Source organism: Stigmatopora argus, chromosome 17, assembly GCF_051989625.1.
Source record: "Stigmatopora argus isolate UIUO_Sarg chromosome 17, RoL_Sarg_1.0, whole genome shotgun sequence".
NCBI lineage: Eukaryota > Metazoa > Chordata > Actinopteri > Syngnathiformes > Syngnathidae > Stigmatopora > Stigmatopora argus.
This window is the reverse complement of record NC_135403.1, coordinates 7431575-7448650: the sequence shown is the minus strand read 5'-3', so window position 1 is coordinate 7448650 and position 17076 is coordinate 7431575. Positions and strand designations below refer to the sequence as shown.

At 37.4% G+C, this 17076-nt stretch overlaps 1 protein-coding gene across 1 annotated transcript in view; it reads right to left on the bottom strand.

Moving 5' to 3' along the window:
- Positions 1-3324: 3324 nt before the first annotated feature.
- The window catches only part of col11a1a (collagen, type XI, alpha 1a), a 55055-nt gene continuing 41303 nt past the window's right edge, over positions 3325-17076 (bottom strand). The window contains exons 41-68 of the mRNA XM_077624590.1: positions 16670-16759; positions 15880-15933; positions 14795-14902; positions 14607-14714; positions 14410-14463; positions 14260-14313; positions 14003-14110; positions 13129-13182; positions 13001-13054; positions 12856-12909; positions 12727-12780; positions 12434-12541; positions 12161-12214; positions 11979-12032; positions 11472-11525; positions 9590-9643; positions 9377-9484; positions 8892-8945; positions 8717-8770; positions 8085-8192; positions 7407-7460; positions 7290-7325; positions 7151-7204; positions 6826-7072; positions 6599-6711; positions 6351-6419; positions 5418-5651; positions 3325-4123 (exon numbers count right to left, since the gene is read on the bottom strand). Coding sequence (XP_077480716.1) covers positions 3977-4123; positions 5418-5651; positions 6351-6419; positions 6599-6711; positions 6826-7072; positions 7151-7204; positions 7290-7325; positions 7407-7460; positions 8085-8192; positions 8717-8770; positions 8892-8945; positions 9377-9484; positions 9590-9643; positions 11472-11525; positions 11979-12032; positions 12161-12214; positions 12434-12541; positions 12727-12780; positions 12856-12909; positions 13001-13054; positions 13129-13182; positions 14003-14110; positions 14260-14313; positions 14410-14463; positions 14607-14714; positions 14795-14902; positions 15880-15933; positions 16670-16759 — 2394 coding nt within the window. The 3' untranslated portion in view covers positions 3325-3976. The remainder of the gene's footprint in view (positions 4124-5417; positions 5652-6350; positions 6420-6598; positions 6712-6825; positions 7073-7150; positions 7205-7289; positions 7326-7406; positions 7461-8084; positions 8193-8716; positions 8771-8891; positions 8946-9376; positions 9485-9589; positions 9644-11471; positions 11526-11978; positions 12033-12160; positions 12215-12433; positions 12542-12726; positions 12781-12855; positions 12910-13000; positions 13055-13128; positions 13183-14002; positions 14111-14259; positions 14314-14409; positions 14464-14606; positions 14715-14794; positions 14903-15879; positions 15934-16669; positions 16760-17076) is intronic.

Genomic DNA, 17076 nt, shown 5'->3' with positions numbered 1-17076 from the left:
GATGAACTGTGTAAATTCATATTCTTTAATTAGCATTATCTCAGAAATAAAGTTGGGCTGCCATGGTAATTAGGCAGCAAGGTGCTTCATATTTAACAATGTTTGAATTTTGGTTTAATCCTTGCTGTGTGGCGTTACCATGTCTCCTGCTGCTTTTGTTGTTCTTTACTTCTGACTTGAAAATAATGCATAGAGGTTAATTGGGAACTCTGAGGTGCCTTTAGGTGGAAATGTTGGGTGTGCAGTCCTTTATCAAACTGTGCCGTCATCTGTAATGGACTTCAGTTGAACTGTGAACCAAATAATAGCTTGATAGATTAATCAACCTGCAGTATATATATATATATATATATATATATATATATATATATATATATATATATATATATATATATATATATATGTATATATATATATATATGTAAAAATGATCAATTTCTGTCATCAGTCTAATTTGTCAACATTAAAATGTCCCAATAAATATCTTTGAACCCTTTCATGCACAAATTCTTCATTCATTCATTTTGCATTACACTTATCCCTTTTAAAGGTCGTGGGGGTGCTGTAGCCTATCTGAACTACAAGGTACACCTGAATTAATTGCCAGCCTACCGCAGGGCACGAGAAAAAGAACCCACTTGCGTTCACATTCATATCTACGCATAATTTTTCTGAATTGGTCAGTGTGTTTACCATGCATGTCTTTGGGATGAGGGAGGAAACCGGAGTACCCGCAGAAAACCCACATATGTATGGTAAGAACTTGCAAACGCCACACAGGAAGGCTACAACTCAGGATTGAACACATGATCTGTGAGGCGGACGTGCTGACTACTCACACACCCTGCAAAAATGATAACCCATATCATAATTATTATCTCAAGTGAGCAATGATTGTAAGACCCCCCTTTTTATATAGTATTATTGTTCTTTGCATTATCCATGCACTTTGTTGTATGACTAAACATTGTTTCTGCCAAGCAATCAATATCTCCACGCTACGGTATCTTAAATTCAAATAAACAACGGAGAACATTCTTTTTTTTAACCGATATTGATAGTTTGGGTCATCTGTCTCATTCGGTTATCAATTTAGCAGACCAATGTATTCTTTATCTCTAGTGTGCACATCCATTTGAATTTATCTGTATTGTAGACTGTGGTGAAGTATTTCTAAGACATTTTAGCTTAATCGGCTGATGAAATACTAAATAAATAAATAATCCAATATCTGTGAAATATATCATGCGCTCAGCGGGGACCCTCTTCCCCCCCAGACAGAGCATATTGAAAAACATTCATAAACAGCTTCACTGGGAACATCTCCCGGTAATATAATGCATGCATTACTACTTTTATGCTGTTTGGGGGAATCATAGCTGTCATGCCTGCCAACAGCACACTTAATAGTATCAGTAACTGATTAGATTCTTTTATTGAATCCATAAACATGCATTACTTCATTATCTGAGCTGCTTATCATCGCAAGGGCCATGGACATAAACATACGAGAGGATAACTATATTGGAAAGAGGCAGATTGAAGAGTGGTTAGCACATTCGCCTGGCCCGCAGTTCTGAGATCGAGGGTTCAATCCCGGGTTGTTTCCAACCTTCCTGTGGGAGTTTGCATGTTCCCCTGATTCAAATAATTGGGATTGGTATGAAGCTTCTGGACACCTTGCTGATGAGATGATCATTTGATTCAGATGTGGTAGAGAAGGGAGATATGGAAAATAGAGTGGATAAAGGTCCGAGGGAATGGGACTTGGTGACCCTGGAATGGTGGAGAAAGGCACATATAAGCAAAATAATAAAGGTGAACAGAGTGTACTTTTATGGTACTATTACAGAATGCACAAAGTGCTTCACATGTGGCTGACATTTACTCACTCAAATACATACTGTGCATATAATAGTGCCTTTGCTGCTGCCATGCAACGTCCTTCAATGCCAAAAGGAAGAAATCTTTTATCGTGTCTTGACTAAACTTTGACAGAAGACAGCTAGGACAGAATTTGAACTCATTAACACAGTGAAATGAGTTAACAGTGCACAAAAAATAAACAAATTCAGGTACTTTTTTGCACATTAATGATGTAAACAATCTTCAGGTTGAACAGATGGTGATTTTCCAAAAGACATGGAAAGCAGGAGCTTGAATTTCATGTGGAACTTTTGGAAATGTTCCATTTATTTTATTTTTATGTTTTTAAATGTAGGCTTTTAGCATTCTCTTTGTGTATCTCCGGCATGGTAGATAAAATGAAAATGGCAAGTAAAGTTCATTTTACTGCTCAGAGAAGACCTGACACTTGGCATCACCTGAGAAGAAAGAAAGATATTGAGGTTGTTAGTGTTTTTTTTTTTTTACTAAAACAAATTTACGCCATATATCATAGTCATTACTTACAATTTGGACTGCCCAAAGTCATGGTCATTTGCTCTTTTGGCAACAATGCTAATGGAATATAATTAGTTTATGTAAGACAGTTTGCAAAAATGTGGAAGCCAACTAATAAAATGACCCATAATTTCACTTCAAGGGCAGGAATTGTTTTGCCAGGAATACTAAATTTTTTTATGGTCGTCAAAAGGCCAAAAATTACACAATTTCCCCCAAAAAACAAGAGTTTTTTTGTTGTTGCTTCCATGTACAAGAATGAAAGAAAAATATTGTAAGACTGAACTTTATTGGTTTCAAGAGAGATGGAATTGCACCAGCCCAGAGTCTTTTAATAGACTTAACATCCTTTATATAAAAGCACATCTACATTAGGTGTACTACTACTCCAAATGAATTTTACAGAAACCAATGAGACATGCAATTCTCAGTTATTTAAAATCCAATTTTAATATTTAGTTGAACTATAAAAAGCAACATTAAAACATTTTCTCTTTAGTTACAAAAACGGGTCACCTTAAGGGCTTCTCATTGCATTGACAGAAGGTTTTAACAGTGGATGTCTAGCAGTTGTGGAACTCTTTCTTTAAAAAATAATCCCCACCCGAAATATATCAACTTAATTGTTTAACCAAGGTATATACAGGGTATCACATCCTTGCATCCTCAAAAGGTTATCAAGAAAGTCTGAGGTATACAACCAAGATTAAAAGCCTGTCAGAAAAGAAAACAGAAAAAAAACAACAAATAGAATTAAATTAATAAAATGAATTCCATGATTGCTGCTAGCAGAGGATCACAACATTAGTGGGAGATATTACCGTGTTGATGTTCCACCAACGGTCATCAGGTTAAATAACCTCAAGCTTTGGAGTGTCAATATATACAAAGGGCAAAGTCTAAATTTGGCCATGAAGAATTGTTTGGATGCTCACTTTATTTACCTCATGAAAAGGTACAAAGTATTTAGAAAAAAGAGAACAATTGCAGAATTGGAATTAAGATTCCTTTGCTGAAATAAAGGAGCCGGAAGCAGAATGTAACACATGCAAGTTTTGAAAGTGGATTCAGAAATAACAGTAATGTACAAAATACTTACAGTTTTTATTATTATTATCAAAATATACCTTCTTTCTTTTCTTAGCACCTCTATATTCTTTTGGAATATATATTTTTTGAACAAGCACCATTGATTTTTTTATACAGCACCTGGAGAATCCAGAGAGGAGCTCCGTGTCGTGTGAACGTTGCCTCTCTCGGCTTACTCCGATTCGCCTTCCTCTGCCAAGCTTTCAAATGTCCTTCACCTTTATCTCCGTGATGGGGTTAAATCATGTGGTTAGAGCCCTACAAGGGCAACAAGTATTCTCCTGGGTTACGCATACATACATACATGGAAAGGACATGTTTGCTACACCATCTCGTATTCAAAACTTGCATGTGGCATAGAAAAGCCTTGGGGGTGGTGGGGGAGTAGTTGGGGGAGCTAGGGATGCCTTAACGACTTTCTCTGCTGACCCCATCAAGTCCTTTTTTTTTGTTTAGTTTTTTTTTTTCCTGGTCATTTTCTTATTTAGCCGAGGAAGCAGACGGGCCCTACTTCAAACCCGAACTTCTGATTTGGGTCCCCAAAGTCAGTCAACATGACATCGATGATTGGAACCTGATCAATTTTGGGAGTGTTAATCTCCATCACAGTCTTTCCGTAGCCCTTCCTCGTCTGCAAAAAAAAGAGAAAAGGGACATGGAAACTGAATTAAGAAAAACAACAGGAAAGAAAGCAACACACACGCACAAGATCATTGAAACATACGGTGGTACCTCGACATTAAAGTGCCCCGATTTACGAGAAATTTGAGATACGAGTAAAATTTTGAGAAAAAATTTATCTTGAGATACGAGATGAATTTTGATATACGAGCAGACAGCAGACGCAAGAGGCTGCTCATACCAACATCATGGGCACTGTCGCAACTCCCTCTTTGTAATGTTTCTGCGAGCACTGGGCGGAGTGTTGCATGTTTCCAGTGTTTTATTTCCCGTTAGTCAGTGCGAATGGTGTATATACTACTTCTTGTTGGCAAGTGGTCGAGCGTTATCCTATTGTAAGGACATTTGTGTGCATCATTTTGGGAATATTTTGAAGGGAATACAAAAGCAAACAACCCTCGATAGGTTGCATCTGAATGTCAGGGTGGAGACGGGGCAAATAGAGCCAACCCGGGAGAAGAAAGGTATCAACTTTTAAAACAAAATTAGAATTAAGTTTAGTGTAAGGTTAAATTAAACCTATTTTTGAGTGTGTCTGCATCGTAATCCAAGTTCATTTAAATTTGTTTGGTATGTTACGAGCATGTTGCCGTGCAAAAAGTCCCCCCTCTCCTCTGTCCGTCTCTCTCTCTTCCCCCCTGCGAAATCCGTATAATTTTAGTACTAATAAACACATTTTAGTAATAATAAACCACTAGTTATTTGTTACTTTGTTATTAGATGGCGAATTAGAAAAGATAAAAATGTTTTTCCAATCCAGTAGGGTTGGAATGAATTACGCTCGTTTAAGTTTTGAGAAAATCGACATACGAGCTCAGTCCCGGAACGCATTAAGCTCGTATCTCGAGGTACCACTGTACTTGTTAGTGATACTGCAGAAAATTAATAACCAACTGATTAATGGGACTTTATAGCGAGAAACCCGTTAATACTCCGTGTATTCTTTAAAATAACCAACGATTTGGGACACATTGTTTTTGCTTTTGACAGATTCCAGTGAGTTGAAATATCTAGAGGACATTCATAATTTTGAGCCTGCAACTCAATCTTTGACTTCTCCTGACTGCACTTTAATACTTCTAGTTCTACATTTTTATACTTTCATAGGCTATAATTTGGGATGCATTTGAGAATACCAACGTCTATCACTATCAATTAAATGCCTCAGCCAACAATAGAAGCTCTTCTTAAAATTATCTGCTGACGGAAAGGAACTGCAATCATTTTAAACAGAAAGGTCTTACCGCACATCCGTCTGAGAGGGCCTTGATGTAAGGGTTGTTATCGTAAGACATCTCTTCATCATTAGAACCCAGGAAGCGCAGTGACTTGTCATAACTGTCACTAGTGGCGTCATGCCATGCTACAGACTGGTGGCAATTGTAGGTGAAGTTTTGCCTTGCTGAGGCTGTCAGTAATCTGAGGAAGGTCATCTGCACCGTGTTGATTTTGTTGCCTTCTGTGTCGACATAGGAAAGCTGCGGGAAGAGCAAAGTCAGTGTGCAAGCGGTTGGGGTTTACTCGACTAACATTGCTAATGATTCCTAAAACTCGACTGTTTCTACATACGTATTTTGCCTCCTGGCACTGAAAAACAACGAATAAAAAAACACAAAATGCAAGAGCAGAACAAAGCTTTTAAAAGTTGCTTTTTACTGTGTGTGGAAAAAGTCTTGTAAAACTTGTCCTCTAAAAAACCCATAGGACACGAGTCTGTTTGAGGAGGACATGTTTGTTATGACAAGACATTTTTACGGGTTCAAGGATAAAATAAGGACAGCAGTAGTATTATATTGGTGCAGTGTTTTCATAACTCTGAACTGAATTGCATTGAACTGCGCTCAAGCTTAGTGAATCATAGATGATTTTTGTTGTTGTTTTGTTTGTTTGTTTTTTTGTGGTTTTTTTACACAAGAAGCTGTATTTGTTCATGTTATAAAGTTTTGGGATTTCTTATAGTATAGGATTAGTATGGGAAAAAGAAGTTGCTTTATTCTGTTTGAGGTCATTTTTATCCAGATAATGTATCTGACCGGAAAATATTTAATGTTGACTTTAAGTGATGTGATTTGATTTTGGTCGCACAAAAATGATACGCAAGTACAATACATATTTCACATTATTTCACTATATCAACAAGGAAATTGAGTCATGCCAAGCAAGATAAAAACACTTACCATTTTACCACGCTTAAATTCACTGTACCAGGATCCGGGTACTTCTTTAGGCCATGAGGATATTCTGACCTGTGGAAATTAAAAAACAATGTTTTTGTACAGGTTAGTTTAAGTAAAAAAAAAAATCTAATTTGCATTTAGTTTACGCCTTTTATTTAATACGACACAGTGTATTTTCAACCTGGTAAAACCTACCACGACAGGATTTCTGAGGAAAACATTATGGTTATCAACACAAGGCCACTTACCCCATTGGACTTGTTATCTGGATAGATGCATGTTTCTCCACCAGCAGTAAAGTTACAGTAAACTTTGAAAGAATCCCCTGAGCAACCTTGGTTTGGATCAATCCAATATTCACCTAAAAAGCAACAGAAGAATTTAACAAACGGCATATAAATGTTTAAAAGTGTACCTCCATAGGACAAAAACTAAGTGTGCTCAACTTGACATCCATTTTCCCTTTTGAACCTACCATCAGGGAACTCTGGGTGGGAGAGCTGGAGATCTTTACACGTTCTAGCTGGGTTGTTCTGTGTGCCCATAGGGTACTTCATACGCTCAATATCCTGTTTAAGGTTGTTGAGTGAGCCAAAAATGTCCTCCATTCCCTCGCCGTAGTCCAGGAAGGTACCAGCTGCATCGGATTGCATGTTACTGGAACGCTTGGTCTTCTTGGGGGAGCGGACAGGCAGAGGTTGGATGACCTCGCCTGGTGGGCCCTGTAAGGTGTTTTATACATGTCTGAAATGGCAATTGTTTTTTAAAAAAAACCAACTGTATAACTGTGGTTTACTCACAGGAGGACCTGGTGGACCAATGGAACCAGTGTCTCCTTTAGAACCACCCTGGCCCTGTCAGATACATAAATTGTATTAACTAAGTTGCAGTTACTGCATGATTCAAAGGAATTTATTTATTTAAACTTATTGTTCTTACAGATGAGCCCTTGGATCCTTTTGGACCTTGAGGACCCTAGAGGAGGTAAGACACTGGTCATCAATTTGGTACTCACACCACGGATGTCTGAATGATCTAATCATTGAACAAACTTACAGGTAAGCCAGGAGGGCCGGGAGGCCCGAGAGGACCTGCTGAGCCACTGATACCCTAATGAAAGATAAAACAGAAGCAGCCATGCATTAAAGAAAAAGCGAAATGACTAGTGTCATTGTAAGATGCAAGTAGTGAGAGAATCAAAACCCAGATCAGTGTACGGTATGAATACAGACTTTGAAAGGTTGTCATCTTACAAGAATTAGGGTGTTGAAATATGTATGTGGAGGATATTTTCTTACCCGAACCCTTGAATCCCACCTCTTTAAGCCTAGCTCATTTAAAGCTAAAACAGTGTCAGTTATATGCCAGATTAGACAAAAACTGATATTTTGGCATAAGAACAACATTAAATATTGTGTGCAAATGAGAGAAGGACTTGATTTTTTTCATTGGGGGAAAAAAGGTCATTTTATTTACTTAAGAGTCTATGGATTCATTGAAATGAACGAGATTCTTTGGCAATTCCCTCTATGGCGTGGCAGATCTTATTATTCTTATCTTATTTAGGGAGGTAAAGACATGTCATAAATTGTACTATAATTTAAAACACTGACATTTGGATGTTGGTACATGAGTAGCTGTTTCCCAAGACATTCTTTTTAGCTTTTCCCACTAAATCGGTGAAATAATGTGATGGAAACTGACATCTTTGGTACTTATACATGAACTACTTACGCCATCTCCTTTGCTACCACCTGACCCCTGGGGTCCAGGCAAACCTCGGTCTCCCTTCTCTCCTTGTTCACCAGGAGGTCCGATCAAACCGATCAAACCTGGATGTCCCTTAAAATGATATATAATAAAGCACGGTAAGAACAATTGCCTTTTAAATAGGGCTTATCAGCAAAAACTATACAAACTGGATGAAAAATATGCATGGGTGTATAAAAGCTGACATTTTTTTTCAGGATTCCAATCCATTGACATTTAGGTTACAAACTAAAATAAAAAAAAAACACCAGTTTAAAGTGCAGCCATAATGGTTTTGAAATTGTTATGCTCAGACCAGACACGATGCATTTAAATCAAGATAAAATACAGCACTTTTTCCTCACACGGTACTTTTAAACTGCTCTATCTCATGCTGTTGTGTCAACGCGTGGGAGGCAATTTTGATGGAATAATGCGGACTGTCATAATATTGTCAGTACTTATATTTCACCAGCAAATTCGACAAAGGAAAAGAAGATGATGATAGCCCGGACCCCAATCATGGTACTGAATCCCATTAAAATTTCTTCCTTGATACCTGTTTTGGTCCCAAAAATATTAAATTAGTGTATCATTTTTTTAAATATATTGCTTACCTTTTCACCCTTGGAGCCTGGGTCACCTTTAAGACCAGGAAGTCCAGGAGGACCCTAAGAAAAAAGTAGAAATTGAATGATGGAAAGCTGAAAATAGACGGAATGGTGAAGACTACTAAGCAATACTGACAAAGGCGTTCTATCACAGCATATTTAAGGACATAGATCTACTAACCATGGGTCCAGGTGGGCCATCTTGTCCTGAGGCACCGGGCAGTCCTTGCTCACCCTGTGAAAAACATGACCATATTAGAGCCATCGTATTTTCCCTTTCCTCCATTTCCCCCTTTTTTTTAAATAGGGGTGAGAATTTTACCATATAGTTGATATTGTGCTCAATTATTTTCAGTTGAACGGTAAATTGTTGAACACTCTGAATTCATTCAAACCATATTTGGATTGATTTGAATAATTGTGCTTGAGGGTTGTTTTCCTTTTGATGAAACTGAGTGAACAGCACAAATTCTACTCAGGTAATATGCTGAAATGTCACTTAGTTGCCTCGTTAATCAATGATTAATACCAAACCAACTGACCAAATTCCTTCAAATAAAAGCAAGGAATTAACAGAGAAATAAAAGTAGAAAGAAAACACTGAAATTGTTTTTAAATGACCTCTAAAGGTGTACTTGTGGTAGTGTTGTTGGTATTCAGACTTACTACAGGGCCAGGGATTCCACGTAGACCCTCTGGACCAGGTTTTCCGGCAGGTCCTTGAGGCCCAACGGGTCCTGTTTTACCAGCTGGACCTTCAGATCCAGCCTCACCCTGTAAAGAGAGAAACCGAAAATGTGGGAAAGTTGTTCTAGTTGGTAAAAGTCACGGTGTAACAATGTCACTTCAAGCGAAGAAATCTAATTAAGTGTTTGTTACCTTGGCGCCCTTCTCTCCTTGTCTGCCTTCAGAACCAGCAGCTCCCGCAGGTCCCTGGAAAGAGAGAGCAGAATTGGTATTAGGCGTTTGAACACATACTTGACATTATTATGCAGCCATTGTTTAGAGACAAGCGCCTGATCGTCTATGACCCCTGAAAACATTTCAGCGCCTAGCATGTTTTACCTTTTCTTTGCAATAGCACCTCATACATGTATATATATGTGTGTATATATATATATATATATATATATATATATATATATATATATATATATATATATACATATATATATATATATATATATATATGTGTGTATATATATATATATATATATATGTGTGTGTGTATATATATATATATATATATATATATATATATATATATATATATATATATATATATATATATATATTAGAGGATTCCTGGTATCTGGATCTAAGCCTAAAACTTCTCATTATTTGTCCTGTGCATGATTAAAACTTAGCATAATGATCATTTAAAAAAGGTTTATATTCCATTGGAGAGAAAATTATTCCAGATTTTTTGTTTAAATACATAGCCTATAGTAATAGATTGGTCCAGATTAGCATATCCAACCCGTGCTTTAAATAAAACAATAACTACGTAAATAACTGACTAGGTAAATACACTTAGTTTACTTAGTTTTTGTTTTATTTAAAGCATGTTTTGCATATGCTAATCTAGACCAATCTATTACTATGTATTTAAACATAGAATCTGGAATAATTTTCTCTCCAATGGAATATAAACCTTTTTTAGAAGATCATTATGCAAAGTTTTAATCATGCACAGGACAAATAATGAGACATTTTAGGCTCAGATCCAGATACCAGGAATCCCCTAATTAATATATGAATTATAAATCGGGTTAGCTTACACGTTTATAACAAAACAATCAATTTCTCAATATGTTAAAATAACACCCTGATTTTTGTGATGTAGACAAAAATGCAATTTGTGTTATGTCCACACAAAAAAAAGAAAAGAAAAAAAACTAATGGGTACGCTGTTAAAATACAATGAATTGCTTTAATTTCCCCAGGGGATACAATTAATACATTTGAGAAAATAAACTCCTTTTTCTTATGCAAGGCAGTGAGTGAATGCCTGGGTTTTCAAATAAAGCCGACCGTAATCCATTTTGTGACTTTTCTATTGCAGAAAATACCAGCTCATTTTCACGTCCAGCGTGAAGGTTAAATATCTCAAAAGCAGCTTAGTCTGATGCAGGTATTAAATTCATGGTAAATTCTATGTTTATATTATGTTATAAACTTAAAAAGATGGGTGTTAACAATACAATTAGCATAACAATCATAAATCCCCATAGTCAAATTCTGTTCAACATTTCCTTAGCAACTCACATAACCCTGTTCCACATTCATCTTACAAATCTGCTTTGTCCCAACTGTCACAGCCGCGTGGAATCAATAATATGTCACACTTGCAATGGGTTCTCATTCTGAGAAGGATTTAAAGGAATCAAAGATCTATTTCTTGTCAAGCCTTTTTCCATTTCTTTTACGTACAGAGTGAGGAAAAAAAAGGATTACTAATTTTGAAATCTTAATGCTTCTTTCTTTTTCCCATCAGGCTACGGGGCATCTTTCATTTACGGTGGCACTTCTTAAATCCCCACTCTTGTTATTCCCAATTTCTGTTTAATGAAAATGAATCACCCGTGCTTAAGTGCGAACGTGACAAAAGCGAACTGTTGAGGACAGCCACTGCCTCATTTATTTCAGAACAACACAAGGCACTTGTAATGGTTCAGGAACGACAATCGCCTATAGCAATTATATAAAGTCATCCCAGAACTATACATTTTAATATGAAACCTTAGAAATAATAACTTACTCTTTTGCCAGGAGGACCAGGTGGGCCTGCTTCCCCTGATGGACCTGGGGGTCCCTAGAGATAAGCAAAGAAACAAAAGATATGTTATGTTTTTAACAATTCCTAAAATTTGCCATTTTCTGAAAAAAAAGATACAAGATAAACCCCAACACAGAATAAATATTTTACTCCTCTCCCATCTAAAAACTTTTGTTGCATTAAATAAACTGGTGAAAATGTGACTTTAGTTAGTATACACAAAAAAACAAAAACAAATCAATGGCGTGAATGGGTTTTATAACTGTGTATTAATGAACCATGTAAAAACCATTATAAAGTCTATAACTATAATTCTAGAGCAACCACAATAAAATTGGGTTTTAGGGGTTGTTACTATATCTACTGTAGGTAATGAGTTTTGAGTCTTAAATACCCTAACATGCATGCTCTTTTTTTAATTTTTTTAATGTGGGGGTCCCTGGAAAGGCCCCGAATTCAAACCCCTTATAATGGATTTGAACAACTTACCGCTTGACCAGTTTCGCCATCGTCTCCCTTCTCTCCTGGTTCTCCGTCTGTGCCCTAAAATACATCACGTGTTAAAAATGCAAACCATTTCTGTACTGAATAAATACAGTTATACATTAATTAACTTATAATGAGTCCAAATGGCTATTAAGTCAATTTGGCTAGAGTAATTCTATACACACAGCAACGCCAGGCTCTCCAGGAGGACCAGTGTCTCCGGGGAATCCAACAGGACCCTAGAAAGTTAAGACAAAGAAAAAAAAACACTGTCAGTCCTACTATATAATACTACTGTGACTGGTTAGTACCAAATCAGATTCATGAGGAGGATGGTTTCTAATAATGTATCCAATCTTCCTATTAAAATGCGTATATTCATGCATCATCAGAAGGCAAACATGAATTAATATCACTTCTACTAAGAATTTTAGGTGTCGTGTTTGAACAATTCTTACAGGGTTCCCCTTTGGACCATCATCTCCTGGGGGTCCTTTAGCGCCAGCAGGTCCGGCAGCACCAGGGGGTCCCGCTTCACCTTTTTCTCCTCTCTCGCCTTTGGGTCCCTGAAGTGGTTAGGAAAAGTGTTATGTTAATATTTTGTGTATGTTTAAAAGTTGAAAAGGGCTGGAATACTGTCTACACAATAGTTATTTGAATTCCTGTGCCATTTAATTTATTGCTTGACTTAATTTATTCAGCCATTCATTTTTATTGCCGCTTATTATCACAAAAGGTCAGAGCTACATACCCCAGTGCCAGGCTCTCCAGGTGGTCCAGGGTTCCCAGCCTCACCTTGTTCACCCTATAAAAAGTCAAACTTCAGTGACTACAATGATTGTTATGCAAATGAGGTAACAACACCTTTTTTGACTCGTACCTTTTCCCCTACTGAACCCACTGGACCAACACCTCCTGGAGGACCTTGTGAACCCTGCAATACAGAGAAGCAGGTGCACCTGTTATGCCTTATTTACCATATAAGTCGATATTTGAATTTTTTTCGGTCAAAATTTACAACTTACATCAGCACCGCTTGGGCCGTGAGGACCTCGGGGACCAGGTGGGCCAGGAGGACCCTATGGATAGAAAAGGAGGCAGTTGTAACTACATGATAACGTATAGTCATAAAAGTAGCAGCTGTGTTTCTTACCATGGGACCAACATCACCATTCTCTCCCTTTTCACCGGGAGGTCCCGGAAGACCCTGAGGATAGGAAAACAAATGTATACTATATTTTATAATGTCATATAACATACAAAATTGAGAATTGTACCCCTCAATACAATTTAAAAGAGGGCCAAACTTTTTATTTAACATGACAGAAAGGTTTCATAGGAGATTTAGCATCACAAATTTTGACATCCTGTACAAACTTTCACTTTGTGTTTCACATGAATTTCATTTTACAGACAACTTGGTGCTCTTGAGACATTAGCAAATGTGCGTATAATATCATACATTTTGTTAAAGGCTTTTTCTTACATTTTCTTTCCAATTAAAATGCGCACATATACAACCCTAAAGTGTGTATCCATTAAACACCAAAGCTCACTCAGCTTGCTCAGTTTTGTTTTCCAAGTCAATCGTGTTCACATTACTTGTCAGTCACTTCAAGAGGTGACAAAAGCTCTGTCTAATGCATGCCGATTCCTCCAATACGGAGATCTCATCTCATCGGTGTCAAGTTGTCCTCTGAGATTAAATCGTTAGTAGTGTAATTATACCGAATGCTAAATGTGATAAACATAAGGGGACAAGTGGAGAAGGTTGTTTGTTGCAATTAATGGAAAAGTGGTAAGAAGTGAATGAATCCTAATTAAAAGTCAATTAAATGTGGTGCAGAATAACTATAATACATAAATACTCTTTGGAAAGTCATTAACATTTATAGCAAGAATTGAATAGATGTTCAAATAATATATAGAGGTTTTGATGTACTACTGTGCAAGGTTCCATTCAATCCACTACATGTTGTTAATTACTGTCTTGTAATGACTCAGGGAAATTAATAAATGGCTCTAACCTGAAGACCGATGGGACCCGGTGGTCCAGGGAAACCTCTGGCTCCTTCATCACCCTTCTGTCCGAACATACCCTGTTGACCTCTGGGCCCAGGCTCCCCATCAGCTCCCTGAGAATCAACAATTTTTCATATCACACAGAAAATGAGAATGTTTTACAATTATTCAACATAAGAACATAAAAGAGATCACTTTAATATCAGTTTATGTAAATAAACAATAAATGCTCTGTCATTCATAACAAATCACTTCTACTTACAGCAGGACCTGGAGCACCAATGGGACCTTGAAGACCTGCTGGTCCAGGAGGACCCTAGTAAACCCCCCCAAAAATACATAAATGAATCATATTGCATAGAAAATAATCAATTGCATTTGTGAAAGTAAAGGACCCTTCTTCAGAACACACCTGCTCTCCTTTATCGGCTTTGCTTCCTTTCTGGCCCGGCTCTCCAACCTCTCCCTAGGACATACAGACCGTAGTCAACCCAATTATTGAAGCTATAAATACTATTTATAGAACTACCATAGCTGCTACTTTCTTAAGAAGGGAACAAAGTAGTCACACTAGGGTTTACATGTAATAATGGGATATTGTTGACTAACCTTATCGCCATCTTCTCCAGGTGGACCCTGGGGTCCAGCAGGTCCAGGCAGACCCACAGGACCCTGAACACCATCACGACCAGCTGGACCTTGAGGACCTTTCTCACCCTGAAACCAGTGTTTAGGCAATGCTTTTAAAGGAACAAATAGGGGGAAATAAAAATCAATCAGTGTTTAGCAATACTTACAGGTGCACCTTTCTCTCCAGCGGGACCTGGGGGGCCTTGAGGACCAGGTCGGCCAGACAGACCGATTGGACCGGCAGAGCCAGCAGCACCTCTCTCACCAGGTGAACCCTGCATGAGGCCATAAAGAGATTCTAAGCCAAATTAAGGTATAAATGTATAACCACGTATCAATAACTACAACAGATAAAATCAATAAATGTATTTACATACTGTATTTTCCGGCCTGTAAGTCACACATGTTTTCATAGTTTCCTGGGATTGCGACTTATACTCAAGTCCGACTTATATATATATTTTTCTCTCTTTGAACACTAAGTCTGTTATGTTTATTTTTTTGGCTATGGTTATTTGAAAAACTGTTATGTTAACAGATGCATATTTAGCCTCTTGTTCTCCATTTAACTATTGTTACTTTGGAGTATTTTTGTTCTTGGTTTCTGATCGAATTGCCCACCCAAAAAATGCGACTTATACTCCAGTGCGACTTATATACATTTTTGGGCTGGTGCTTTTAAGTCATTGTAAATTGCAAATTTTCAACACCTCTCAACAAGAGCAATACTATTACCAAAATTGGTTTAAAGCTTAACTAAATAAATAATAGATCCAGTTACAGATTTCTTTTAAAATACCAATCGTGGTTGCATAATGTTCACCAAAATACACTTAATGTTCTGCTAAATCTAAAACAATACAGGTAGCCATAATGCTTAACCATATGTGATTGTGATAAAGACAAAATGTTCAAAGTAATGAGGCAGTCAAAATTAATTACACACTACTTTAAAATAAATTAGATCTCGCGTGCTTCCACTCAAAAAGACATTTTAGAAATTGTTTCCTTGAAATTGTATTGTCTTCAATGTTAGATTGCATTTCAATCTATTATATATATATATATAACTATTTCATGACTACAATTTTTCCTGTAGTCTTTAAACATTTAATAAAAATCCACTAAGTTTTGCTGGATAAAAACAAGTTGATTATTATATTGCCTGTAGCAAACATTATCATGTTTTAAGTATTTTTTTTCATTGTTAGTCTCATAAAGATGAAAACATTTATTTATAAATAATACTTACAACAGGACCAGGTGGACCCTGAGGACCCTCGCCTCCCTTCAAACCTGCTGGACCCTAAGGATGAAGAGAAATGAAGATTGTTTCCTTCGTCACTAAATTATTTCCTTCTGAGAATATACAAAAAGTGTATGCCGCGTAAACTAAAAGACGTGAAGTCAGGCAGGTGGACTCAACAACATTCATTCATTCATTTTCTGAACCGCTTATCCTTACAAGAATCGCAGGGGGTGCTGGAGCCTATCCCAACTGACTACAGACACAAGGCAGGGGGACACCCTGAAGCAGTGGCCAGCCCATTGCAGGACACGATAAGACGGACAGCCATTCATGCTCACACTCATAGCTACGTGCAAATTTAGAGTGTCCAATCAGCCTGTGTTTGGAATGTAGGAGGAAACTGGAGTACCCGGTGAAAACCTAAACAGGCCCAGAGAGAACAGGCAAACTCCACACTGGAGGACCGCCCTGGATTTGAACCAAGGATCCCAGAACTGTGAGGCACTCTAACCACTCAACCTCAGGGGCGCGACTCAACAACGAAAGTGGATTAAACAGCAGAGGGATCCTTAACTCCAAGTATCTTTTGTATGTCAGCTGAAGTCTTTATTTGCTACATGTCAAGTTGCATTTCCACTACAAAAGATTAAATGTGAAAGCTGCTGTCTTGAAATAAGTGAATGGCTGTAGATATGTGCGGGTTCATTTGTCATGGAGTAAAGGTCTGCCCACTGTTTATGTAGTAAACTAATGGGGAAGCAGTGATAAATATACGTTAAAATGGCACTCTTACCGTGGCACCAGGTAGACCTCTCTCGCCTGGGAAACCTCTGAGGCCAGGGGGCCCATCTTTACCGGAAGTACCCTGAGGTCCCGGGTCTCCCTGAACACACAATCAAAAATGATGCATTAATTTTGATGCATTATTTCACCAAACTATTTGTTATCGTTACAACACAATGCACAAAGTAATGAAAACATGATAGAAGATTGATCCAAATTGGGCTGATTGGACAACTAAACCTTGAATTCATTAAGATCGTTTTGGTAACTATTTGTAATATAATGGCTCGTAATTTTTACCATGGTTGCTCCAGTTATTGGTAAAAGTGGTTTAGTACGATCTAGAGTCAAAGAAAGCTGTCGATTATTTTGTAGTACTTCATTCAGAAGCATGAAGATGTGTAATATGAAGTAGTG